Consider the following 25170-nt stretch of genomic DNA (forward strand, 5'->3'; position numbering starts at 1 on the left):
CTTGTTCATATAAATCACAAATTGTCAAAATTAAACATTTCAAGATTCCCCAAAGTTCCACGCAGCTCATTCTTCTTGAACCTGCCCAAGTGTAGCCCAGAATTCGTTTGTGAACCTGACTGTATTGTCTGGGACTGCAACAATATGCTGATTGCTCAAGAGAAGGCAAATTAATCTATCTAGAAGCTTAATCAAGGGGCTCGAGGCATAATCCTGAGCTCTTCTGTTCAAAGTGGTTTCTTTTTATTTAATGAACGATGCCAAACAAAAACAGAGCTCAGTTCAGGAGACAGAAACACCACCAAGTCCGTGGGGACCGAAGAGGAGCTGGAAGGCCAGTCCCAGGCCTGGGGTTCGGGACACCCTCGAAGCTCCAGACAGACGCTGTCCTCCCTCCCAGCTGCTCCATTGATCTCAACAGGGTCATCTCCAAAATGGACCCTAATGCCCGCACACTTCCCCCTCAGTTATCGTGAAGACCAGTGAGGAGCCCATGGTTCAAGTGGTGCCTGCTGTACTGGTGACGGGGGAGGATGTGTACTGGACTCACTCCACCAGACTGGAAGGGCAGCGCTGCTCCCTGCAGTCAGTCGCTTCCAGGCAGCAGCCCACCTCCCCCTCAGAGGGTACCAGACTCCCAGGAAGTGCGGGCCAGTGGGCACTGCCACGCCTCACGGCCTTCGAAACCCTCCGATGAGAGCAGAAGGCTCCTAGGGGCCAGGCTTTCATTCGCGCTCTGAAGATCCAAGGTAGGAATTATGGTGGCAGGAGACTGAGGGTCCCACTGACTGAGGCTCAGGCCGGCACCTGGGAGGTCTGGGCGGGAGCCAGAGGAAGCACCCTCGGGACGCTGGTGTCGGAGCTACAGCGTTGCCTTGCAGTTCGGTGAGGCAAGACAGGCGGCCTCTCAGCTCTCAGGGGCAGCGCTGACGGGACATGGCGAGTGGGCACAAGTGTGGCTGGGGGTTGAGCCCCTCAAGGATGAGGGCCTGTGTCCAGCACTGCGCCGGCAGAGAGAGAGGCTGGTTATTCTGGTCGTTTTCCATGGCCACCACAGAGACAGGAGCCTGAGGCCGGCAGGAGTGTGTCACTCTTTCATAACAACCCTCTCAAGACCACTGCCCAGTCCCTTCCAGGTGACACTTCCAGGGACCCGGCTCCTTCTCGCTGGGCCCCTTTAACCATCCCATGGCCTCCTGACACACCGAGGACCAAGCTTCTGGCCATGAGCCCAGCACCCACTCAGACCCGCCGACCATGCCACTGGCGAAAGGCAATGAATCCGCCAAGGACAAAGGAGCAGCCGCGCTGAGAGTCACCATGTGGGCCAGGACTAGCACAGGGCCGGGGCTGTGGCTGGCAGCACCCACCCTCCCCTTCTACGTTTCCTGCAGGACAGCGCTGCCAGATGTCTTCGTGCGGTTTTGTTTGTGTGAGTGAGTGGCAGACTGAGTCACTGGTAAACAGCGACAGACTCGTGGTCTGCAGGCTGGGAGGCCCCTGAGGGGCAGCAGCAGCTGGGCAGGCCTCTCGGTGGCCGTGGTGGAGGCGTCCCACGGTGACAGGGTGAGCTGCTGGGTCAGGCTCTCCTCCTGGCCTTGCGAAGCCTCCATCACCATCACGGGGGTCCTGCCCTCACCCCAAAGCTAACCCTAATCTCCTAAAAGCCCGACTCCAAATGCCACTGACTTTCTAATCAGGGGATTAAGTTTCTAACCTGTGAACTTTTGAGGAGCACATAGCACCAGATACACATCTTGATCTCAAACAAACAATGAATAGTTTCTGTAGTATAAATAGGGTCCAAATGTTTATATGGAAAAAGTCGTTCACTGTTTGTTTGCAATTCCAACTTAATTGGAGGTTTCACATTTTTATTAGCTAGAACTCACACCCCTACTCCAGGCAGAAAGGCCAACAAGGTGCCAGAGAAGTTGCTCCCGGTGCTGCCAGAGGAAGTGGATCAAAGCAGAGCAAGATTGGCACTTCAGTGGGTGCTGTCCTCCACTGCTTGTTTCCTGGCCTGGGGCTGCTCTGGGAGGGGCTCTCAGCAGGCCACCTTCTTCGGAGACCGCAACTGCCCCACCCGGGCAGCCGACCAGTGCCAGGCCGGTCTGTGGGTGGAAGCGCCCTGGCCCTTCTCCCCAGTGTGCAGCAGGCTCCTCCAAGCTCCGGAGCTCTGGAGATCTCCCTGAAGTCTTCTCAGTTCAGCACTGCAGCAGCTTCGCTCTCTGCCACATCCTGCTTCCTTCCCTTGACTTCATGAATATCCATTCAAGACACTTCCCAAAAACACCTGCTGAGGACCCCTAGTCCAAACACCCCAAACCCAAAACTTCTTGAGCACTAGCACGATGCTATACACAGGACATTCTATACCACGAATCTTTGTTTCCTGCACAAATTTATTTAAAATATTGAATAAAGTTACCTTTAGGCTATAAGATGCATATGAAACATAGGTGGATTTGTGTTTATATTTGGGTCCCAACCCTAAGACGTCTCATTTTGTACATCCAGATATTCCAAGTTCAGAAGAGCAGTCCCAGGCCTGAGACACTCTCGCCCAAGTGTTTCGGATAAGCTGCACTCAGCCTGTGCTCAGCCAGTCCCAGAATCTGCAACTGCCCCGTGAACGGCAGAGAGGACTTGGGTCCGCAGTCAGTGATCCTGTCACCAAGAGCGCACCTGGAAGGACAAGAAGCACCATCTTCAGGGCTCACTGCATGGACCACGCAGCAGTTTCAGGTGTCACGGGCCAACATCTCCCAAGAGACAGCTCTGCCTTGCAAATTTCTGCTGGATAAAGAATTCAGCTGGGTAGTAATTCAGGGTCTCAAATTTTACCTGTCTGCCCTCCCCCCAAAAAACTATTCCTAACTGCTTGCTCATCCTGTCCCCCAAGCTCAGAGACAGAGTCCTCGACCTCCCCTCCCAGCTCATCCACCCTCTGGCTTCTTCCGTCAACCTGTGCACCCGGCCCCAGCTGACAGCCCAGGGCTCCTGGGCATTACTGTCGTTCCCGCCATGCTCATGCTGTTCCAGATGCATCATCTTCCACCGTGGTCCTCGCCTGGCCGCAGAGGAGGCTGGGTCAGGATGAGGCGACTCCCTGCCAAGCACAGCACACGGTGCTCAATGGGCCCCTTCTGCCAAGTGACCAGGGGGGTTCCAGGTTCATTCTGCATCAGCCAAGATCTCAGGGAAATCTCATGTAAGCAAGTAGCACGCGCGCGCACATGCACACACGCGCACACACACACACACACAGAGGTCTCAGGAGCATCTTGTTAGCACCACGTGATCTATCCTTTCCTGAAAAACACTCTGCCACCCACGTGCCGCAGCGGCAGGAGTAACCCTGGTGCAGCAGATGACACTACACCGCCTCAGTGTGCGGCTGAGAGAGCAGTGGAGGTGTCACCGGCTCAGTGCTGTGCACTGCCACGGACGAGTTCTGCCTCTCACCCACTGCTCCAGTGCTCAGAAAGCCGCCAGTGACTGCAGGCCATTCACACACTCGCTGGCTGGGAGCCGGAGCTGGCAGGATCCCAGGCTCCTTTCAGGCCACGTCACCACTTACGTAGCGAGTGACATGGAGAGAGGGCAGCGCTAGAAGGCAACTTCTTGGAAACCAGGCCACCAGGAGACAAGAAGGGAACAGCCCGTTGTTTATAAACAGAAGGAAAAGAGACAGTGTTGCCCTAGTGTCTTTGACCTTGTGACTTCTCATTCCATAATCAATTAAAGAGGCAAATCCCACTTTCCACAAGCAAGAAGCTGGTTAGCCCCTGCCCAGCCAAAGCTGGGCACATTAACCCCGGCACCAAAGGGGCTCACACGAGGCTTCCCCACAGCCCGTGTTCTGGGAAAGTTTATGCTGGCACTCTGAAAATTCCTTCATCAAAGAAACTCAGAGAATCTTCTAAATTAAATTAAAAAGTGTATATAGCTCTATACAAAAAAATACAGTTTGTGCATCATAGTACTAGTGAAGAACGTAATATTTTACAAAGAATCCTCAACTCCATTCTCTTAATTATGTGTGCATTGAGAGTATTTCATACACAATTTCATTTCAAGAATGGCCCACGCCAGCTCCCATCTTGTACAAGCTTGTAAGGTTAGATTATTTTCTCCAGAGGATTAAAGGTTTGAGAGGCATGGCTGAGAATCAGCGTCCATTTCCTCCTATTTCCTCAAAGAGAATATAGTTCCATGAAGGAGAATGAAGTGCAGACCAGCAGTTAGATCAGTGGCTTAAAAAATAATACAGCTTTTCTGACTCCAAATTCATCCAACAGGAAGCCATGAATGGTTGCAAGACCAGAGAGAAGAAAACTATTGAGGGCAAGGAGAGGGTTCAGCGGCCAGAAGCTGCCAACTTCCTCATCACAGGCCGGGCTCTTCACCCACTGACTTAGCCAGGGAGCTGGGCCTGGAGTGGGATGCACCCGACCCCCGGCCTGCACTCAGAGGCTGACCGGAAGCACTGACGCGAAGGGCAGCCCCACCAGGGAAGCCCCGGAGAGAGGCCCTCGGCAGAGCTGTATTCTTGGGCCTCGAGGACCTCTCTGACATCTTTCCTCATCCTGGCTGCCCTGCCCACCAGGGAGATGCGGTTGACGATGTGTCAAATACAATGGAGTCCAGGGACTTCTCCAAGCACCGAGGTAGGGTATAAATGGCCCAGGCCGGACGTGCAGAGCACCTAGGATACGCCAGGCGGCGGCACTGTAGATTAGCACCACCAGGAGCAAACCGCTCCTCCAGACCTCGTGGCTTAACCAGGTGTGGTGGAGCCTCACAGCCTGAGGTCTAACCCCAGTAACGTCCTCTGCCAGGCAGGACCCCATGGTCAGGGCATCATCAGCACTGCATACTCAACAGCCCCAAGCATCAAGGGAGAGACTTATCCTAAATGAGCTTCCTCGAAACAATAGAACACTTTCAGGATTTTTACAGCTAAAAATGATACTCTAAAAATTTTCAAAGATAAAATCACATTGGCTTTAACACATCACTGTCCTGCTCCCTTTTAAGAATGAATCAGTGAGGAAATAGCGTCCAGAACAAGGTTTCGATCCCACCCCCACCACGCTAGAGGGACCTAAGGACCTTGCATTTGCCAGGCAAACACTCCACCGCGCTACATCCCAGCCAGCACTTATTTTTGTGTTTCTAATATGGGTTTTATAAAACATTTTTCTTGCATGTGATTACAAGATATATAATTGTAAAAGACTGATCTTTAAAATGCTGAATTTAGGAACATTTAGCTCTTCTGCATTCAGATCAGCCATACTGGCAACAGCACCTCACCTGGATGACTCACTGAAAGCTTCTCATGGAGTTTGAAGACTGGCTTTGGTTTGAGGTAGACCCTGAATTCACTGATTTTCCATTTTCATTTTTCAACTAGTGGTAATATTTGGAGATAAATGTCTGGTCTGTTAGAGACTGATTTCCTCAAGTCTCAGTGGGGGAGAGGAAGAGGAAGTTCCTAAACGGCCATGTTTTTGTTGGTTGGTTTCAGCTGTGACTCTGGATGTAAAAGCTTTTTGGTTACCAACCAGCAGCACCTACCTGGTCATCCCCTAAGCCAAAATACGGCACACAGAGTTTCAGGGACTTGAGCAGTTCATTCTCTGCATTCATTTCACCATATACTTAAGAAAACAGCGCTTCTAGTGGATGTGCATGACAAACAAGTAGACCAGAAGATGGCGTTGAAGGTTAGCAGTCGCTTCTTCAAACGAGGTAGCTGTGTAAATTTAAAGAAAAAAAAAATCATGCAATGACTATTGTTTTGAACTTCTAAACAAGGATGTAGCTGGGTGAGCAAAATTTTGAAACTGACTAAACCCAGGACAGAGGACACGTGTGCGAAAGTGCACAGAGCTCTGCCTGTCGCTGTCCTCAGCAGTGTTGCCCGGGACTCGGGTGCTTGGAGGCAATGTAAAGCAACCTCTGCTCTGTCCCCGTGGGGCTCCACGGGCTCCAGCTCCTCCCAGGTAGGAAGCACCTCGAAAAACGCGCTGCGCTGAATCAATCTGTGAACAGAGAAGAAAGGAAAAAACAAGCTGTGACCAGAATTTTCTTTGAACGAAACCCGGTTGTTTATTACAGAGACTCTGATCATGGAAAACTTACTCACCCGGGTGAAAGAAACATACAGCATCCTGTTACTTTCTGAGAAAGCCTGTTGGTTTTAGGGAAAGCACACCTATCTGTACCTCTCTGCCTGTTTTACTCTGGCCTGAACTTAGTTCACTCCTCCAATGAGGACCCCGATCCAATATACGAGATTAATTAAGAAACACTGAGAAACAAGGGAAATCAAGACCTGTTCAAAAGTTGCAGGCTGCCCCCGGGCGGTGATGAGAAAGCTATAGAAACTGCTCCGACAGTTCACCTGAAAATGCTAAGTCAATAAATGTGTGCGAGTGCGTGCGGGGGGGGGGGGGTCCCAGCCGACCTGGAGAACCTTGGGGTGAAAGCTCCGGGGTTAATTTGGGGAATTAAAGACAGTTTGGAAAACTAAGTACATCCTGGATCCGCTTAACTATTACTTCTGTGTTGGACATTTATACCCCACTAAGAAACTGCTTTCCACACACACAGGTTAGAGCGATGTCACTGTAAGGTGACTGCGATTCAGAGCGGTTAACTTCGCCCCTCCTCTTTCCATTGGCATTCCCGAAACTTGGGCCCCCGCACCCGCGCATCAGTGTTGGACCGCAGTTTGGACCACGGCTTATCACTTCCCGTTTTCTCTTCGGTGGCGATGCTCGTCCACAAGGAGGGCCAGGTCCCTCCCTGCTCGCGTGCCCTCCGTCCAGCTCCTCGCCGCCGGACGGCCCTGGGCCCTGGGGCGGCTTGGTCCGCCCGTCCTGGGTTCCCGGCCCCGCAGGCCGGGGTCCGCGCGTGCGCTCTGGGTAGGTGCCCGGGTCGCGGGGCCGCGGGGCCCGGGTCCCTCTCCGAGGCTCCGAGGTCCCCGCCCCGTGGCAGGCGGAGCCGCCCTGCCCCGCCCCGCAGCTCGGCTATAAAGTTCCTCTTTCTCACCTCCCCGCTTCTGCCCTTGAAGCCGGGTCCCCCTGCGCGCGAGCCGAGTCCGGCGAGGTGAGGCCTGCAGCGGGCAGGGAGCGGGGCACAGGCGGCCTCAGGGCGGGCAGCGCTGGGAGCGGGTCGGGGTCGCCGGGTCGGGTAGCCCAGATCCCTGGCGAGGCCTGGGGAGGCACCGGGCGCACCCCGCCGGCTCCCTGGTCCCCGCCTCACGCGACCCGACCCGCATGCGCGCACCCGACCGTTCCGGCCCGGCCCGGGATGACCGAGGCGCCGTGGGCTCCGGTCGGGCTCCTGCGCTCAGGCCGCATCCCACAGGGGCCCGACGCCCCGGCGCGCGGGGCCGGCACCGCCCGAGCAGCGTCTCGAATGTGGGCGCTCAGAGCCCCGCGCGCGGCCGCGGCCGGCTCCGTCCAGGCCGGAGCTGGCATCGCACTCTCCCGCCTCAGCCTCCTCACTGACCGGGACCATCTGCACTGCGCGCAGCTGCACTCCCACCTGTTCGTAACCCGGTCCCCGCCACTTGTTGCTGCCAGGACCTTTTAATCCTCGCTGGCTGGGGCAGGTGCGGGTGACCGGGGACGAAGCGAGGGCGCTGGAGAAGACAGCGGAGGGAAGCGGGGCCGGGTGCTGCGCCCGGGACGGTGGGCGAGTCCACGTGCCGGTGCTGCGTGCGCGGCCCAGGGCTGCGGCTGGCGGCGGCGAGGCGCGGACCCGGGCTGGAGAGGCCGGGCGCCCGGAGCGGCGCTCACGCGAGCCTTGTCCCGCAGGGTGGCGGGCGCAGCGCCCGGGATGAACCTGGAGGGCGGCGGGCGCGGCGCGGACTTCGGCATGAGCGCGGTGAGCTGCGGCAACGGGAAGCTCCGCCAGTGGCTGATCGACCAGATCGACAGCGGCAAGTACCCGGGGCTGGTGTGGGAGAACGAGGAGAAGAGCATCTTCCGCATCCCGTGGAAGCACGCGGGCAAGCAGGACTACAACCGCGAGGAGGACGCCGCCCTCTTCAAGGTGCGCGGCGGGCGGGCGCGGGCGCCGGGACTCCTCGTCCCTCCTCGGTCCGGTCCGGGGCCCTGCAGGGGCGGAGGAGGCGGCAGAGGCCGGCGGGGCGGGTTTCTGTTTCCCTCCGGACCCGGCCCGGCCCGCATCCCTCTCAGCTCTGCATCACACATCTGCCCTCGCGGCTTCTCTGTTTCCCCCTCAGAGTTCCTCGCGCGCGGGATCTTTCTTTGGTTCTTTTCTGCTCTCAGGCTCTAGCACTCTCACCTTCTACCAGTTTCTCACTTTCCGCCTCCCAGTGCCCCGCTCCGGCCGTCTCAGCGCCCCTCCTGTGCTCTCTCCCGGGCTGGGCCCTTAGAGCCGTTTGCCCGGGAGCCCAGGGGCCCCACCTGCAGGCGGGGATGGGGACTTCCCCGGGGATTTGCTGCCCTCGGTGTGGTCGCGTCCACACTCACTCTGCAGGGGCCTCCCCTCCCTCGCTGGTCCCAGCCAGGGAGTAGAGCCCGTTCCAGGGGCCTCCACGCCCGCCCCTCTTCATAAATACCCAGAAAAAGGCCATCTCTCCACCGGGCAACCAGAAGTCCCAGAGTTATTTTGCCTAGGGGACACCTGCTGCCTGTCTGTGACACATTTTGAGCCAACGCATAAGCAGGAAGCATCATTCTTCCTTGGAGAAGTGCCGTTCCCAGATTGTCTTTAAAAAGACCCATGGTTTTTTTTGTTTGTTTGGTTGGGTTTTTTTTTTGGTACTGGGGATCGAACTTGGGTCCTTGCGCTTGCGCAGCAGGCAGCGAAACCACTGAGCTAAATCCCCAGCCCAGAAGACCCGTGTTTTGACTTTCCCTTCTCCGCTCTTTCCTCCCAGGCTTGGGCACTATTTAAAGGAAAATTCCGAGAAGGCATCGATAAGCCAGACCCTCCTACCTGGAAGACTCGCTTGCGGTGTGCTTTGAACAAGAGCAACGACTTTGAGGAGCTGGTGGAGAGGAGCCAGCTGGACATCTCAGACCCATACAAAGTGTACAGGATCGTCCCAGAGGGGGCCAAGAAAGGTCAGGGCTTCCCGAAACCCGGGTGGCTGCCATTGGCGCTTACACTGCCCTCCTTTCCTTCTGAGTGTCACTTGCTAGTTTTGCTTTTGATAGCCCAGCGGGTCCCTTGCCCAAATTCTGTGATGTTTAAGTTGAAAATACTGCAATATTGGTGTGGGATCATTTTGCGGAGTCTGCCTCTGTGAGTGTGAGTGTGTGTGTGTGTGTGTGCGCGTGCGCGCACTGTTTCCAGTTACAGTATGGAAAAAGAAAGCCTGCAAGACTCATTAATGCTTGTTGTCTAATAGCTGTTAGTGATGTTTTCTACAAGGGGAAGCATACTGTACACCCACAAAGAGTTACTATTTATAGTAATAAAAATGCGGCTTTTAAGAGCAGGCTGGGGTGCTTACTACAGCTGAGACCCTTGGTCCTCTCTGTCCAAGACGAGGGTCAGTGTGTCCCAAGCAGGGCCCAGGATCTTCATTTTAAATAAATCCTGCAGCGTCTGGCTGGCCCTGGCTTTTGGCAGACGAAAAGCACATTCACACATTGTGTTTTATTAATTTCTTAAGTGTCGTGCACAAGGCAGACCCTGTCAACATCACTTTAATGGTGTGGACGAATAACTGCCCAAGGGAGTTGCTAGAAAATGCCTTATTTGTCAACATCATGCTATGCATTCTAAGAATCAAACCCTCAGGTATTTTTCCAAGATTTGACATGAAGTCAGTTCCTTTTTTTCACTCTGTGCCGTTTCCCTCTTCCCCAAACACACAGGCGCCAAGCAGCTTGCGCTGGAGGACCCTCAGATGACCATCAGCCACGCCTACTCCATGACGACACCCTACACCTCCCTCCCAGCCCAGGTTCGGAGGACAGTGCAGGGTGCTGGGGCCGGGCCGGGTCTCCGAGCTGGGCCCTCGGAGGCCTCAGCACACACCTGGTCACTGAGTGAATGTCTGATCGCTGTCCCTGGTGGCTGAGTGGGGAGACTGGGTGTGTTCTGCCTGGTTCCCCAGTCCTCTGGGAATCAGACCTCTGAAGGGTTTGGAAGCAGAGCTTTGTCATGTGAAACCACAGGGCAGCTGATCACTGCAGGCTGCCCAATGTGATTGCAGCTCCCTGTGTCCACTTGGGTGGGGAAGAGAAGGCAGATTTCCCTACAGTATTTTTGGTGCCAAACGCAGCCATATGATGATGCTTTACAGCAGTCGGCACTTCCCAACAGTGCCCCATTGTGCTCTCAGATCCTCTGTGGCTCCGTCCACTTGGTCTGATGAGCGGTCCACTCGCGTCTTTTTAGATGATAAATGGCTTCAGCTGCTGGCCCAAGAAGGGGTTCCCTGAGGGGCTGGGAAGATGTGAAAGCACCTCACTTCCCAGGTCGACACTTTTCATCTCAGCTTCCCTGCGTTGCTTTAGCAGGTCCATAACTACATGATGCCGCCCCACGACCGCAGCTGGAGGGATTACGTCCCTGACCAGCCACACCCAGAAATCCCGTATCAGTGCCCCATGCCTTTTGGTCCCCGAAACCACCACTGGCAAGGTCCAGCTTGTGAAAACGGTAAGGAGCATGCTGGGCCCGAGACAGAGCGGATGGGGATGTGGGCTCTGGGCGTTCCCGGGGGTGCCAGGGCTTCCTCCTTCTTGGGGGCTCCTAGAAAGACCCTGTGTGGGTCCTTAATTACACATCCCATACAGCATCCCAGAAAGCTAAAATCGCCCTTAAAAAAACAAATAGAAGAGTTCAAGGAACCTCCCCGCATGGAAGTAACAAGCCCAAGTCACCCACTAAGTGAGGGCCTGGGCTGCATTCCGGATCTCCTAATCCCAAACCCAGCCTTCCATGTAAGACAAGACCGCAGCTTCAAATGTTTGTCGATACATTGCTGAATGTGTTAACATTTTTCATCTTGTCTCCAATCTTTTTTGTAACCGTAAGCAAAATGGGCTGGATGTTGGCAGCCTTCCCTCCTGGATTTTCCCTTACTGCTGACTGAGGGCCCCAAGCTCAGCAGTCTGTTTCTGGCCATCTGTCCACAAGGGGCAAATGCCAGCTGTGCCCGTGCCTCCCTGGGCAGGGACACCCCGAGACTACTGAGCGAGTGTCCGTCCCTGGGACAGAGGTGTTCTTGGCATTGAAGGAGATGATAGGAAGGGAGTGGACAAACGTCAAGAAAAAGAAAGACAATGTTTTCGCTGGAGCCTGGCTAGTACTGGGTCCCAAAGACCGGCTCATCTTGGATTAGATGTGGTCTGCGGCCCACAGGGCCCAGGACATCAAATGAGGCTGCACGGCAGATCTTAGGTAGCTAAGTGCCAAGAAAACTTTACCAGTGAGTTCAGTGCAGTGAGCGAAGGCCTGAGGACTTTGGAGTCAGCTGCTTCGGTGGAGGTCCTGAGGGGTCAGCACGCTGACCTCTAATGCCTCTGGGAATGTCGCTGCCCGTAAGGCAATCCTTTCCCCTTCCTTGTCCTGTTCAAGGCATTCTTGCCTTCTGGTGTTGAAGGGTTTTTATCTTCATTCAGTATTTGTATTGAGTGGCATGTTAAGTAGAGAAGCTTAGAATTGAGTTTTATGGGCTTTTCAAGGGTGATTTGAAATGACACTAGTTTCTGGGACTCAGGCCTGTGCCCAGAGTGCAGGCTGCAGTGAGCAAACAGCACAGGAGTTCAAGGCAGTGCTTTGAGTTGTGCGATGAGATTGCATGGAGAGTCCAACCTCCACCACAGGAGATGCTAAGCCAGCGTCAGCACAGTGGGGTTCTGGGCACGTTCTTTCTCTATTTATGCTCAAGGCAACACATAGCTACTGTGCTGTCTGAGACCCAGGTCCGTTTTCTCCTGAACCCAAACGTACCGAGCAAAACAGATATGGACTTAACACTCCTTTGGTTTTTGATCAGGCTTTCGGTCAGAAATCATCCCAACTGAGCTCAGTGCCCTGCTATGAATTGGCCATGTGAGCAGGAGCCGATCCCCTTGTCTCTCTCTGAGCCTCAGTTTCCCGGCTTATAAATTATGGACAGGGTTGTGAGTTTCCTTCCAGTGCTGTGCAGTGGCTCCCTCCTCCTTCAGCCTTAGTTTTTCCAACTGGATTTCAGTTGTCTTTGCCCTAAGAGCCTGTGCCCTGCCGTCTGCAGGCATCAGGGTCACTGCCTGCTGGGCTGGAAGGTGCCCAAGGCCGGCCTCCCCCTCCCAGGCTCAGTGCACACTCAGACCCTCTTCCGACACCCTCTGCCTTTTATTTGCAAATGCAGGTTGCCAGGTGACAGGAACCTTTTATGCTTGTGCCCCACCTGAGTCCCCGGCTCCCGGAATCCCCATAGAGCCAAGCATAAGGTCTGCAGAAGCCTTAGCGCTCTCAGGTGAGTGCAGTGCTCGATGTGGAAGCTCCTGCAGGAGGTGGCCTCTGCTTTGGCTCCTCTGGCCTTGGGAAGTGGTGGGGACAGAGACACCGGCTTTGCACCCTCCAGGCTCTGGAGTGGGCTGGAAAGGCTTGTAGTCACCGCAGAGAGCAAGGAGCAGCAGGAAACTTGGCAGGAAGCAGCTAGCGTCTGTAACAGGTCTCATGGGGGCTGGACGGAGGTGCCTAAGCTCTGCCTGGGCACCCACCTGAGCTTCTGGAGCATGCCACACCCCAGGCTCCTGCAACCACGGTGCCTGTGGCCAACGGTCTCACAGTGCAGAACAGTTTCCTAGGAAGGCGTAAGAACTTCCACTTTGAAAGGCTGTTCGTCCTTCCAGGGCCAGCCCCAGACTCCCCTCAACTTCTGAGGGCGCTGTTTGTGGCCCAGCTGTGTGAGGCTCGCTCACCCAGAGGAGTGCACACTGCGCTCTCTGCTCTTCCACCAGACTTGCAAATTAGGGGTTCAGTCTGACTCACGCCTTCCACTTCTGAAAGAATTCCTGCACCTTGGGTGCTGAGTTGAGGAAGGCACCTCAGGACTTAGCAGGTGTATGTCCTCCAAGACAATTTTGGCTTTAAAGAATATTTCAAGGGCTGGGGATTTAGCTCAGTGGTTCTGGTGCCTGCCTCGGAAGTGCAGGGTCCCAAGTTGGATCCCCAGTACCGAAAAAAAAACCAATCTGATACAGATTGAATATTCCTTATCTAAATTGGGAACAGAAGTGATATACAAATAATAGTTTAATTTGTTCTTTGGTGGAATTTGAATTTATAGTAAAAATCTATAGCTCAAGCTTTGGAATTCTCACCCTGCTCTGACCTCTTTAAAAACCATTCACAGAAAATATAAGCTAAATTCTGAAGGTTTTAGGGAGATGAGAGTTGGGCCTTCTGCCCACCAGGGAGCGACAGCTTCACCTTCCAGGTCCTTTCGGGTTGTAAATTTCTGAGGAGGCCTGTGCCTTTCTCCTGGGACAGCGCTCACCAATAGCGGAGGATCCCGTAGGGTGGGGAGCTGCTTCTGAGCAGCAAGACTTGTGTTTGTTTTTAGAAACTCTCAAACCCTTTTTTGAGCATCTCAGACTTGTGTGGGTGCCTAAAGAATAGGAAATAAACAGCTATTTATATCTCTGCAACCTTGTGATTTCTGACACATTAAATGAAATGAAACCTGCCCTGAGAGTCACCTCCGATGGCCAACCCCCACTCACATTGGCTGAGCATCTGACTCGGTGTTCACAGTGGCAGAAATGGAAGCGATGGCCGTGTGGGTTAAATCTCAAAACCTGCCCTGAGGAATAAGAGGGTTTTGTGGGTTTCTTTTTTGCTATGCATAATGCAGTTTAATTATCAATCTTGGATGCATTTATCAGAGCTGTGATTCCCTGCCATGTTACATTCCACCCAAGACGCTGGGCCTCGAGTTACATTTCAGTAAGGAGCCCTCCGCCAGAATAGCTTGGTCCTTCAGTTTGTGGGTGAGACTTTAAAGAGGTTTCTGAAATCAGTAAAACTTATAAATAAATTCATCTTTTAAAGATTTTTTTAGAAAGCCCAGTTTTAGAGCTATTCAAACTTAAACACAAACCTGAGTGAGATTTCAGCAGGTTTGACACTGATGGAGGCTTGTACAGCACTTCACACACACACACACACACACACACACACACACACACGCACGCGCGCGCTGCTTTTGGTGCTAGGTTTGGAATCCGGGGCCTCACAGAGGCTAAGCAAACACTGCACCACGAGTTACCCCCAGCCTTAACTTCTTTTCTTCCCCCAGAATGAATTTATGATAAAAGCAGCACATACTACTCATTATAGAAAACTAATTTAAAATCAGAAAGACAAAAGGGGCAAAACTAAAAACATCATATTCCAGCATCCCGAAATCACCATTTGTAGTTGAGGGAGTAGTGGTTAGACTGCTGTCTGTTTTGCCTGTCTATCTATTACCTATCATCTGTCCACCTGTCATCCACCCTATCTATATCATCTATCCGATGCTGTACTGATACTTTAGGGAAGTTCCAGGTGTGTGGTCATTCTGTACTTGCTTTTCTTCTGAAACATCATTATATGCTTTTTGCTAGTAACGTTAAACTTAGGGCTCACCTCCTCCAAACTCAAAATAGATTTGCTTAAAGATGAGTTTCCATTCAGTGACGAATTACTTCAGATGTAAATATCACCACTGTCCGCATCATTACCCCAGAGTGACTCCTTAGATTCTTTAACAGAGGTGCTCTCTAATTTGACTTTAACGTATTTCGCAGAAAATTAATGAAATATATGCGTTCCTTTATTTTCAAACAAATGAAAGCACCTATGAGCACATAAGCGTTGGGACTGCTGGGTTGGATGCGTGTCCTTCCACAGCCTCTCTAGGCAGATGTGCTCAGGCCGAGGCTGTCCGGAAGAAGACAAGAGCACAGATGTCTCCAGGCTCCCATCTGTTGGCTGCCTGTGCTCAGGGAGACCCAGGAAGCCTGTGTCCACCTCCTGAGCTTTGCTCTGGGGGTCGACCCGGGCCTATCAGCGCTGACCGCAGAGCTCTGTGTTCGCAGACTGCCGGCTGCACATCTGCTTGTACTACCGGGAGATCCTGGTAAAGGAGCTGACCACGACCAGCCCTGAAGGCTGCCGGATCTCCCACGGACACACCTACGATGCCAGCAACCTGGACCCGGTCCTGTTCCCCTACCCGGAGGACAACGGACAGAGAAAGAACATAGAGAAGCTGCTGAGCCACCTGGAGAGGGGTGTGGTCCTGTGGATGGCCCCGGATGGGCTCTATGCCAAGAGACTGTGCCAGAGCAGGATCTACTGGGACGGGCCCTTGGCGCTGTGCAGCGACCGGCCCAACAAGCTGGAGAGAGACCAGACCTGCAAGCTCTTCGACACGCAGCAGTTTCTGTCAGGTACCAGCTCACCGTCTGTGGGGGAGGTGGTGACAGAGTGGTCACAGGTCCCCTCCTGCCCCAGGTGGAGGCCCCGAGCCTCACCCAGAAGTGCCATCCCGCCCAGCTCGTGTCCACCTCTGCCTCTGTCCTCATCCCCTCTGGTCCCGAGGCCCGGTGTCCAGATGAGATGACCCAGGTGGACAGGGTTCCGGCTTAGCGCTCAGCTCTCTGGTTTTCAGAGGCCACCTGTTGACATAGCTCTGTTTCATTGGCAAAGGTCTCATCAAGCTTATCTACCGAGACTTCAGCTCTTTTCTGGTTCCTGGAAAAATCGTGGAGGTTTTAGGTACATCTAACATTCTCGGTTGTGAGTCCCATCACCTCGTGCAGATGCCGCCGTGCAGGTGGGACCGAGGAGAGCGGTGCCCCGAATCCATGTAGCAAAGGGGAACAAGGAGGAGGCTTCGCCTTGCCTCTGTCTTGCGAATGCTGTGCATCATGTTTTCCAGAATCAGTGCACTGTGTCGCTCTGGTTTTGATTTCAAGACAGTTCAGTTAGGCCTGGGCTGGTGTTCATGAAATCACTGACTGCCACGGTGGGGCTTCTTCAGCAGTGTCGCCCAGCTCCCCAAGGAGAAGGCTGCCACCCTGCTGGCTCTTCCTTATCCTTTCCTTCTCTCTCACGGGTGCCCATGCAGAGCACCTTGTATCTCAGGTTTTCATGTAACTCGCTTTCCTGAACACGGGGACCGTGTGTTGTTTAGCACTTCACACACATCGTGGAATGGATGAACCGAGCTCACTAGTGTGCATTACACACATAGCTGGAATTTTCTGTGGAGAGGCCACTGCAAACTACTCTCCTAGCAGTTCTCAAGTGTAGAGTACACCGTCCCCCCCAAAAGAGCTGAACTCATAGAAGCGGCAAGTTCAACTCTAATTAATAACTATGGCCTTGGCACTGTAGAGTAGGGCCTATGGAATTTATCCCTCCTAACTCAGAGTCTGTACCCTTTGACCTCCTTCTCCCCAGCCCCTTGTCCCACCCCCTGGTGACCACCAGTCTACTCTGCTTTGTGAATTCGGACCTTTGTATTCAGATACCGAGGGGTGAAGGCTTTCTAATTAAGACACCCCAGAAAACTGAGGTCATTCGGGGTATGTCTTTTGTTTCCTGGCATCTTTCACTGAAAATAATGTCCTCCAGGCTTATCTGTGTTGTTGCAAATGACAAGATTTCCTTCCTCATGGCAAAGTAGTGTTCTGTTGTGTGTACACCACATTTTCTTTATCTATTCATCAGTTGGTGAATAGTTAGGTTAATTCGCGATCTTGATGACTGTGAATAGTGCAGATACACTGGTTTCATTTCTGTTGGGTACATACCCAGAAGTGGATTTGCTGGATCCTGAACGTGCTTCATGTTGTAACTCATTTAAAGTGAAAATAGGAAGCACACACTGCTGGCACTGCCAGCATTTGATTGCCGTTTTGCCTTAAGCAGCCCAAGTTTGCACAAGTTCATCCAAATTCTCCTTTGGTGCCCAAAACAAATATTCCCCAGATAAAACCCTTTCCCCAGAGGTGGGATGCAGGAAGAGGTTGCCCAAGGTGACTGTGTGGTGAAGAGGATCTGGGGCAGACGCCCCTCAGCGGAGGCCACAGGACTGTCCCTGAGCCACTGCTGCACTAGCCATCCGCACTGGGGCCTGGCGTGGTGCTGGCGGTAAGGAGCAGAGAGGAGTGGAGAGCCCTGAGGGCGGCCCTGCTGCCCACCACAGGGTCTGAGAGTGCTTGCAGTCCTGGGAGAGGGAGCTCCCCAGGCTGGCGTTTCGCCGGGGATTGTAGATCTTGGTTTCTGTAGATTCAGGGCTCAGATTAAGGCAAGCCAGAGAACTGGCACTGGCTTCTGCACGTTTCTCTTGCCGTGCATGCTACAGGGAGTCAGGAGCCCCGCTGTGACAGATAGAGCTGCAGGGTGCACTCAGGTGAGGGGTGGACGTGGCCCAGAAGCAGGTGCAGGAGGAGACAGGCGCCAGGGCACGCAATCTCACTGGCCTTGCACTGCGGATTCGTCAGTGAGCAAGGGCTCTTCTCCCTCATTTCTCTCGCCTTCTCTGTGGCTGGGGCCTGTGCTCTGCGGCACTACTTCTGAGGTTTACGGAGGCTCAAGGAGGATGCTGGGACTTCAAAGCTCCAGCTGTGCATAGGGACAGGTCCCCCCGTCGTCTTCACGTTGGCAAGTGTATGAGACATAGCTTCTCCAGAGCCTGTGCCCGCTTTCCACTGCTGGGCCCCAGCTCTGGGAGTGTGCTCCACACATCCTACTGCATTGCTGAGGTTTGATTTGAATTCAGGAAGGAAAAAAAGTGCAGGAAGTCAAGTAGTCCTATGAGTTAGCTAGAAACTTCTGCTGCACAGAGCAGTGGAAATCTTTGCTGTCTTACCCATTCAGGATTTTCACCCTGCTAGGGACGGTCCCCAGAGGCATATCTGCTAAGGATGTGGTGGCACAGCTGCTCTGCGGGAGTGCACAGGCTCCTTTAGACTTGCACCTTCTGCAGAAGGGACTCTGGATGTGAGCTCGGGTTCTGAGAACCCCCTGGAGTCTGCCAGGGGGACAGGAGTTAGGACTCACATCTTTATTACTTGTTTTCCTCGAGTTACATCCCCAGCCCGGACATGAGTCTTTCCAACAGTGTTCCCCTCTGCTCTGCACCTTTCAGGCAGGAGCAGTGGCCTGGCATAGGGGACCCTGGGGCTTCGTCAGTCCACAACCAAGTCATTGTTCTGTCTCCAAAGCAAGGCGAGAAAGTCTGCTCAAAGACCCACCCTCTGGGGTTTAGACCTAGAGCCAAGTGGGATGTAGCTGCTGATAGCTGGGCCCCCAGCCACCTAGGTGTCCCTGAGCCATCTACGTGTCCTCAGTAACATAGACACTGACTGGATTGTGTGGCCTCCACAGCTGGGTCTTGAAGTTTTAAAATGGTCCTGGGATGTGGGAACATTCTGATTTTCTTAATGAAAATATCTCCTTTGCGGACGTTATGGTTTTTGCCTCCAGGCAACGCCATTGCTTCCCTCCTTTCTGTGACCTGCGGCCTGCCAGTGGGCCGGCGCTGCAGAGCAGTGCTTCAGCTTGGGCAGTGCCCCCTGCCCCTGGTGTGCGCGCGCGCGCATGTGCGAGTGTGAGATGTGGTATCTGAGGGCTGCACACGACGGCCGGCCCTACTTCAGGAGAGGAGCCGGCCCCTTTCTCTGCCCGGAGGGAGCACAGTGCTCTTGCTTCTGGGTCCCCTGGGCGGCGCGGCTTTCTGACATGGTGTGGCCTTGTCTGTTTCTCAGAGCTGCAGGCCTTCGCTCACCACGGCCGGCCCCTGCCGCGCTTCCAGGTGACTCTGTGCTTCGGGGAGGAGTTCCCGGACCCTCAGAGGCAGAGGAAGCTCATCACGGCTCACGTGAGTATCTGGTTACATCCTCACTGCCCTGCACACCATCTTCCGGCTCTGTCAGAGTTCCACTGAGAGAAGACTGGGAAAAAGGGTGTAACCCTGAGCTAGCGCCCGAGGAAGCGGAAGCGCGCGTGCGGCAGCCCAGCCCAGGGACCCGAGTGCTGCTTCCAGCCCTAAGGTCACGGGGCGCAGAACCAGAGACTCCAACCCAGGGCTCCACTCACCTGTCTCCTTATGTTTCAGAAGGACTGACACTAACAGTCGCTCTTTGAAGTTCTTTGTGTCTCGTGGCTTTTAAATACTGCCCAGCTGGCACCTCTTCCCTGGAGGGAGAATCTCTCTCCAGTTGGGATGTTACCCATTCACATGTGTGTATTACAGGTCGTCTCCAGATATTTCCCAGCCTCTCTTTTATTTCTGGATTTCTGGGAATTATTTAATAATTATCTGGGGGCAGCTACATCTTTCAAGAGTCCAGGTAGACCAGTTGCTCCCCCCGGACTCCTGCACAGTTTAAGATTCATGCATCTGTGCACCATGTACACATCTTTTTCATAAAAGAGAAAACAGGTTTATATGGACACCACTGAGCATTCATTTGTCATAGAAAAAACATTTGTCATTTGAAAAAAACAATTTTTGATTTTGAAAATTTTACATTACTACAAACAGACAATGAGCAATCCCAGGTAAAAAGTTACACCCCATGATATCAAAATTCAGATGAGATTTTAGCTCTAGTGATATTTCTTATTGAAAATTGGAGGAGGAAGGTGTGGCTTGGAGGTAGAGCACTGGCCTAGCATGCATAACACCTTTAGCCTCATCTGTAGTATCCAAAAGAAAGAAAGAAAATTGAAATAAGACACTCTTTAAACTCGGACATTCAGTTTACTCTTCCTAATTGTAGAAACAAAAAACCAGTCAACCAGCAACAAAAATATAATCCCAGATTTTAGCATTCTGTCCTAACTTCTCTCTAGTGAATGATAGCATTGCTGGTGTCTGGTTGTGAACAGAGCTGGCTCAATGACCAGAGAAACCCAGCCTTGCTAAGCAGCATCTGGGAGGAGTGGTAACATCCTACATCCATCCAAGTGTGAGGCTCAAGTTTCTGAATTTGTGCCTTTCCACACAGTAGGCAAGGAAGACTCCCAGGCAAGGTGCCGTGGGATCCATCAAAGGAAAAGGTACAGGTGCACACCCATGAGATCTGTTTTTCACTATGGATTTAATTCATCTTAGGTGCTTGCAAAGGAGTTGTGCAAGACATTTATACCACATAGCGCGAAGGCTCAGTTTAACACATTTCATTGAAAGCATTCAGCTGGCCTTTGGTGCGGTGATTCGGGAAAAGCTGAATGTAGACCTTTGGTGGTCCAAACTAATAACCAGACTAGATATGTTTGGGGCCAATGAACTTCTCTTTTCCTTTGATAGCAGTTTTGTTGCTGTTGAATTTTATTTCCTTTTCTTTTCCCGTTTGGTTTAGAATTCTGTAGCCTGCCAGGGTGTCTTCAGTCGTTCAGGATGAGCTGTCACTCTGTCGTACTAAAGTTGTGGAAAAATAAACTCATTAGTTTAAATTACCCTGAAATTTGCCTGACCTTTTGATTTGATTGTTTGATCTGATAATGTTCATTCAGTCTTAGCGAAATGTAAATTTCAAGTGGTAGTTGATTTAGAAGTTCAGCTTTGTGTTTAGTCTCAACTGAAGTCCAGAACTAAGTAGATTCTGTCCACAGGTTGCTCTATATTCAGGAGTAATAAAAAAGTGGCGCTTCAGATGACTTTAAATATGAAATGTCTTGGTGTGTTATAGAATATAATTTTGAACTTTATTTAGAATTTAACCCTTAGAATTTGAGAGTTATTTCATGATAAGCTAATTACACAATGTTAAAAAGAAGACCTCAATAACATTTTTAATGTCTTGTTAAAGGTGGAACCCCTTCTAGCCAGACAACTGTATTATTTTGCTCAACAAAACAGTGGACATTTCCTGCGGGGTTACGATTTACCAGAGCACATCAGCAGCCCCGAGGACTACCACAGATCCATCCGACATTCCTCCATTCCAGAGTGAAAACCATCCAGACAAATGACTTCTTTAATTGTAAGTATTTGGCTTTGACAAGGACAGCCGAGGGACTGCCCTCTCTCTTACCTCCAGAGCTGAGGAAAATTGCAGCTCACAGCAAGGATGGGTGTAGAAAATCAGCTGCCTCTGACAGGAAGATGAGCTTATTTCAGAAGGAACTGTAGTCTTCAGGTCTGATGGGCAGACAGCTCCGCTGCTCCGCTGACTGCCACCTTTCATACCATGAATCTCACCAAGCATTTCTTCATTCTCTAAAATAGAAGCTGGAATATGGTTCTCTTTTGAAGACTGAGAAAGCTTGTGTTTTGGCAAAAACTTCAGTATTGTATCATTTCTCAGGGAAACAAAGTCCAAATTGCAGACCACACTGCACATCCAAAAGAACTGTATTCATGTTTTAGGAGCCACAGTTCGTGTGGAAATATTGCTGAGGGATAGAAGCCGAATCACCTGCCCCGGCCGGGTCTCTGCAGAGTCCACCCTTGCACCCCATTTCCTCTCCTTGGCCTGCCCTGGAAGCTAGTTGGTGAACTCTGTTGCCATTTCCTTCAGCCAAAAAACCTTAGGCCTACTTCCACATAGGAATAATTCATTTGGTTCTTGTTTCTCATTCTCTAGAAATTATTACTAAGACTTTTTTCTTAAAGAAGAAGAAGGAAAAAAATCAACAGACCCAGTACTAAAGATGTATTTTTAAAGCGTGGTGACATTTCCCCTCTTCTGTTTGTTATGTTGGGGTATTGGTAGTATCCATGACAACACTGAGAGGCGGAGCTGGGGCTCAGGTTGTGAGCCCATCCGAAGACCCAGGCAGGCTTCTGCTAGTTGTGTAACTGCACACTCAGGGGCTGTTTCTGCTTATTTTGTATATTAGATGCTTCCTCATGCCAATAATAGTTTGGCAGGGCCTTAAAATTACTGGGCTTTTGCCAAATCTATTTTTGAACAGAATCCCACCAATTCCCAATTGCCTGGATTCACCAGACTGCTTCCCTTCGTGTCTTGGGTAGACAGGGGTGCTGCCCTCCAGGATTTTTTCTCCTACTACAAAATAGCTGGCATTACTTCCAGGCTCAGCAAAAGAGTCAATAGTTCCAAAGTATGTGGCTTTCTTATACTAAGCTTTATTCTGTAATTCATTCAGCAAGCACTTAGTAAATGCCGGTTGTATCCCTCGCATTACACAAGTTACAGCCTTTATCAAGTATAGAATGCAATGAAGCCCTGGAATGTCAATTCTTTTATTTTTAAAAAAGGATTTAAAAAAACTAAAATATTGCATATTGACTATATTGGCTATAGTAAATGAAAGCAGTCTAGAAGAGGAAGAAATAAAAGGCAGCTGTTTTTCTCCAACACAAATCCCCCCCCGCCAGAAGTGTCCGCAAGAAGACTTTAGCTTTGCCTGCAGGCACACACTTACCTCACCCTTCTAGAGGCCTGCACCCAGGAGGGGTGACTTGGCTCATCCACCATGCAGCGTGGGTGCCTCGGGGAACCAACGTGTCCCGTGAATGCCGTGATTTATACATCTTATAGATGCAGAGTATCGGGGGTATATTATCCTACGGGAAGGTGAAGATAAAATCGGGAACTGCTGATTCCCAGGGCCCCCGTCCCTTCCTTGCTCCCCTGAGAGCATTTAATCTAGTGCCAGCGTTTTACCAGTCTCCTCAGGACCTGTCCCTTCCAGACCCTGTAGTCTTCATTTTCCAAGTGATGCCTGATTTTTAATGCTGTGTGTGTGAATTTTTAAAAAATATTTGCTGCTTTTACAGTTAATCCTCTTTTTCTGAAAAATGCCTGTTGGTTTGGGCTATGATCTCTGATCGCACTGTCATACTGACATATGTGGACTTTTTTAATCTTGAGGGATGAATAGGAGGTGAACAACGAAAGGTCAGGTGAAGAATCCTGACAGTGGTCTCCGGAGTTTGAAAAGGAATAGTTTCCTCATTTGTCGTCTCATGTGATGTGCACACTAGAATTTAGTTTGTATTAAATGGAAGATGCTGTCGAAGATTTGAGTACTTGTTATGGCTAAAAAGCTCTGAATCACAGAGGAGGGATTGTACAAGTCTCACAGATACATGGGCTTGGTTTTTCGCTGTTCTTGGGATTTCATATGTCTAGTGAAACTCTGGGCAGTAACTAACGTCATCTGGACCATTACAGAGACCAGGTGACCAATTTGTTTAGAGCTGAAACCTTGTAACTCCCCACCCTGAGCAGAACAGAGCGGACACCCTGAAGGGAATCCAGCTGCTCAGCGGAGTTCGAGCGAGAGAGTTTGCTGCATTGAGAGAAGGAATGTAAAGTGCAAAGGCATGAGCAGCACTAATGGTATAGTCATCACTCAAGCACAGGAGGACCATGTCCATGAGACTGAGCTTGCGGCTGGGTCTCACCCATCCTTTGGTATCTGTTGCTGACCACCGTGACGCAGGAATGCAGCGAAGGTCAATTCCCCTGGTGTTTATTTTCACTGCTTTGAGGAACATGCCCATAAATTATAGTTGAAGTGGAAGAGAGGAGAGATGTGGTGGAGAAAAGAAGAGAAAGACCAACAGGTCAGTCCTCCAGTGGACACTCCTTTTTGCTTCAGATTCTTTGAGGTGAAAGGGACCTTACAGGTAATGGGATCCACTTCTCCCTCTTCCCCTGCCCTGTGCCCCCTATGTTGAGAGAACTGCTGGTGGGTAGGACCCTGGCTGACTCAGTGTTTTGAGGGTCCTGCCGTGTTGTTGAGACCTTGCAGAACATTCTGTGAACATTCTTCATACCTGTCATGGATTTTGATGTAGATTTCATTTTCAGAACACACTGATGTGATAATACAATGTTTTTAGTTAGCTGATAAATAAAGACTTTTAAAAAACATTGTCATGGAGTTTGTGCGTTACTGAACACTCCTCTTGACAGCTTTTTACTTACTTCCTCCTTCTGTTCGACTTTCTCAGTGAGGCTGCTTTGGCAGTCTACTTCCTTCCTGGTTGTTGAGTGTCCCTGAAATCAGATCTCAACTTGCTCAGCTTGTTTTAAAAAAAAAGAAAAGAAAAGAAAAAGAAAAGAAAACTGCAAATGTGCTAGCTTTGGGCAATTCTCAGAAAGGACACATCTTCCAGATGTCAATACATCTGGAAAGAGTTATTCATCATCTTCATTCCCTTGGAACCTGACTGCTTTTTGTACTTCTGTTCTAAAAGTTCTAGTAGCTCCCGGGAAGTTGTTTGTAATATCTCCTTTTATATTCAAAGCTCATCTGATCTTGTTGTTGCTGAAGGGGGAAGGGCCATAGGCTAACCAGCATTGTGATCTAAAACTGTGGCTAGAAATTGCAGCATGAAGATATAATCCCTGGGGGTTCCTAAGTCTACTGCTGGCCTCAGCTCCAAATTCTCCCTCTGAGCGGCCAGCTGAGTCCCTTTCCCACCTGTGTTGCTGTGTTACTTACATGGCATGGTCCTTCCTGGACCCATCGACTTTCAGTCTCACAGAAGACTGTCAGCGTGCAGGGCTGCAGCCTGGGTGTCTAAATCCTTCAGCTGAAGGCTCCAGGGAGCTGTCAGAAAAGTCACAGGTTGGGTCTGGGACCCCCAACATATTAGAATGATTGTTGAATTGGCTAAGTGATAAGCAAATAGAAAAATGGAAAAGCACAATGATCACACTGCTTCTCAGGGCTCTCTTTGCTCCACACATGGATAGCTCAAGTCAGTATACATAGGCAAGATTGTTTTTTCAAATAATCTATCAACTGCTTGTATCTAAATGAGTGTTTCAAAGACATTTTGAGTCACTGGGCTTGCCCTTAAATCATTTTACACCTCCTTCGGGCACCAGGAAGTTGAACCTTTCTTTACAGAGCAAGTGTGACTGTTTTGGATTCACTCTGCTAAAAGCAGCAGTTAACAAAGACAAGTACACACATTAGTGTCCAGCAATACTCATCTGTGCAGGAAAAATAGTGAATGGTATATTATCTCTTCAGAAAGACCTATAGGGTCGGTTGTGATATCTCACTTTTTCTAGGATGGGCTGTACGTAAATTAACCTAGGCAGATGGGTTCCTTCTGAGTCAATGTCCATTTAGGGACTGTAGGTTGCTTGAGAACATCCAGGGCTCCTCAGTGGTCCTTGCTGTCCCCAACCTGACCAGGAGTAGGCAAATGGCTCTACTCAGAAAGTCCTCAAAGGCCCTGCT

General features: G+C 51.2%; 1 protein-coding gene and 1 long non-coding RNA gene across 7 annotated transcripts; one reads left to right on the plus strand and one right to left on the minus strand.

Moving 5' to 3' along the window:
- Nucleotides 1-2387: 2387 nt before the first annotated feature.
- On the minus strand, nt 2388-6965 carry LOC147826151 (uncharacterized). Of its 3 annotated transcripts, none has more exons than XR_015439271.1 (3): nt 6621-6965; nt 5587-6053; nt 2388-2688 (listed from the first exon to the last, which is right to left on the minus strand). It is a non-coding gene; the product is annotated as an uncharacterized LOC147826151 (long non-coding RNA). The 3 variants fall into 3 exon arrangements; XR_015439270.1 differs by having other exon boundaries at nt 5587-5764; nt 5861-6965; XR_015439269.1 differs by having other exon boundaries at nt 5587-6965.
- Nucleotides 6966-7021: 56 nt separating this feature from the next.
- Nucleotides 7022-23846, plus strand: Irf4 (interferon regulatory factor 4). Of its 4 annotated transcripts, none has more exons than XM_087181710.1 (9): nt 7023-7122; nt 7836-8073; nt 8927-9113; nt 9873-9961; nt 10518-10662; nt 12359-12466; nt 15078-15431; nt 18759-18871; nt 20808-23846. In XM_087181710.1, exons 2-9 carry the CDS (start codon nt 7858-7860, stop codon nt 20949-20951), a joined length of 1356 nt encoding a protein of 451 aa, XP_087037836.1. In that variant the 5' UTR covers nt 7023-7122; nt 7836-7857; the 3' UTR covers nt 20952-23846. The 4 variants fall into 4 exon arrangements, with proteins under 4 accessions (XP_087037837.1, XP_087037836.1, XP_004847855.1 ...); XM_004847798.3 differs by having other exon boundaries at nt 10521-10662; XM_087181711.1 differs by lacking the exon at nt 12359-12466 and having other exon boundaries at nt 7022-7122.
- The last annotated feature ends 1324 nt before the right edge of the window (nt 23847-25170 follow it).

The sequence above is a fragment of the Heterocephalus glaber genome, unplaced genomic scaffold (genome assembly GCF_053883595.1).
Source record: "Heterocephalus glaber isolate CG9 unplaced genomic scaffold, H.glaber_assembly_v1.0 deba00001472, whole genome shotgun sequence".
Lineage (NCBI taxonomy): Eukaryota > Metazoa > Chordata > Mammalia > Rodentia > Bathyergidae > Heterocephalus > Heterocephalus glaber.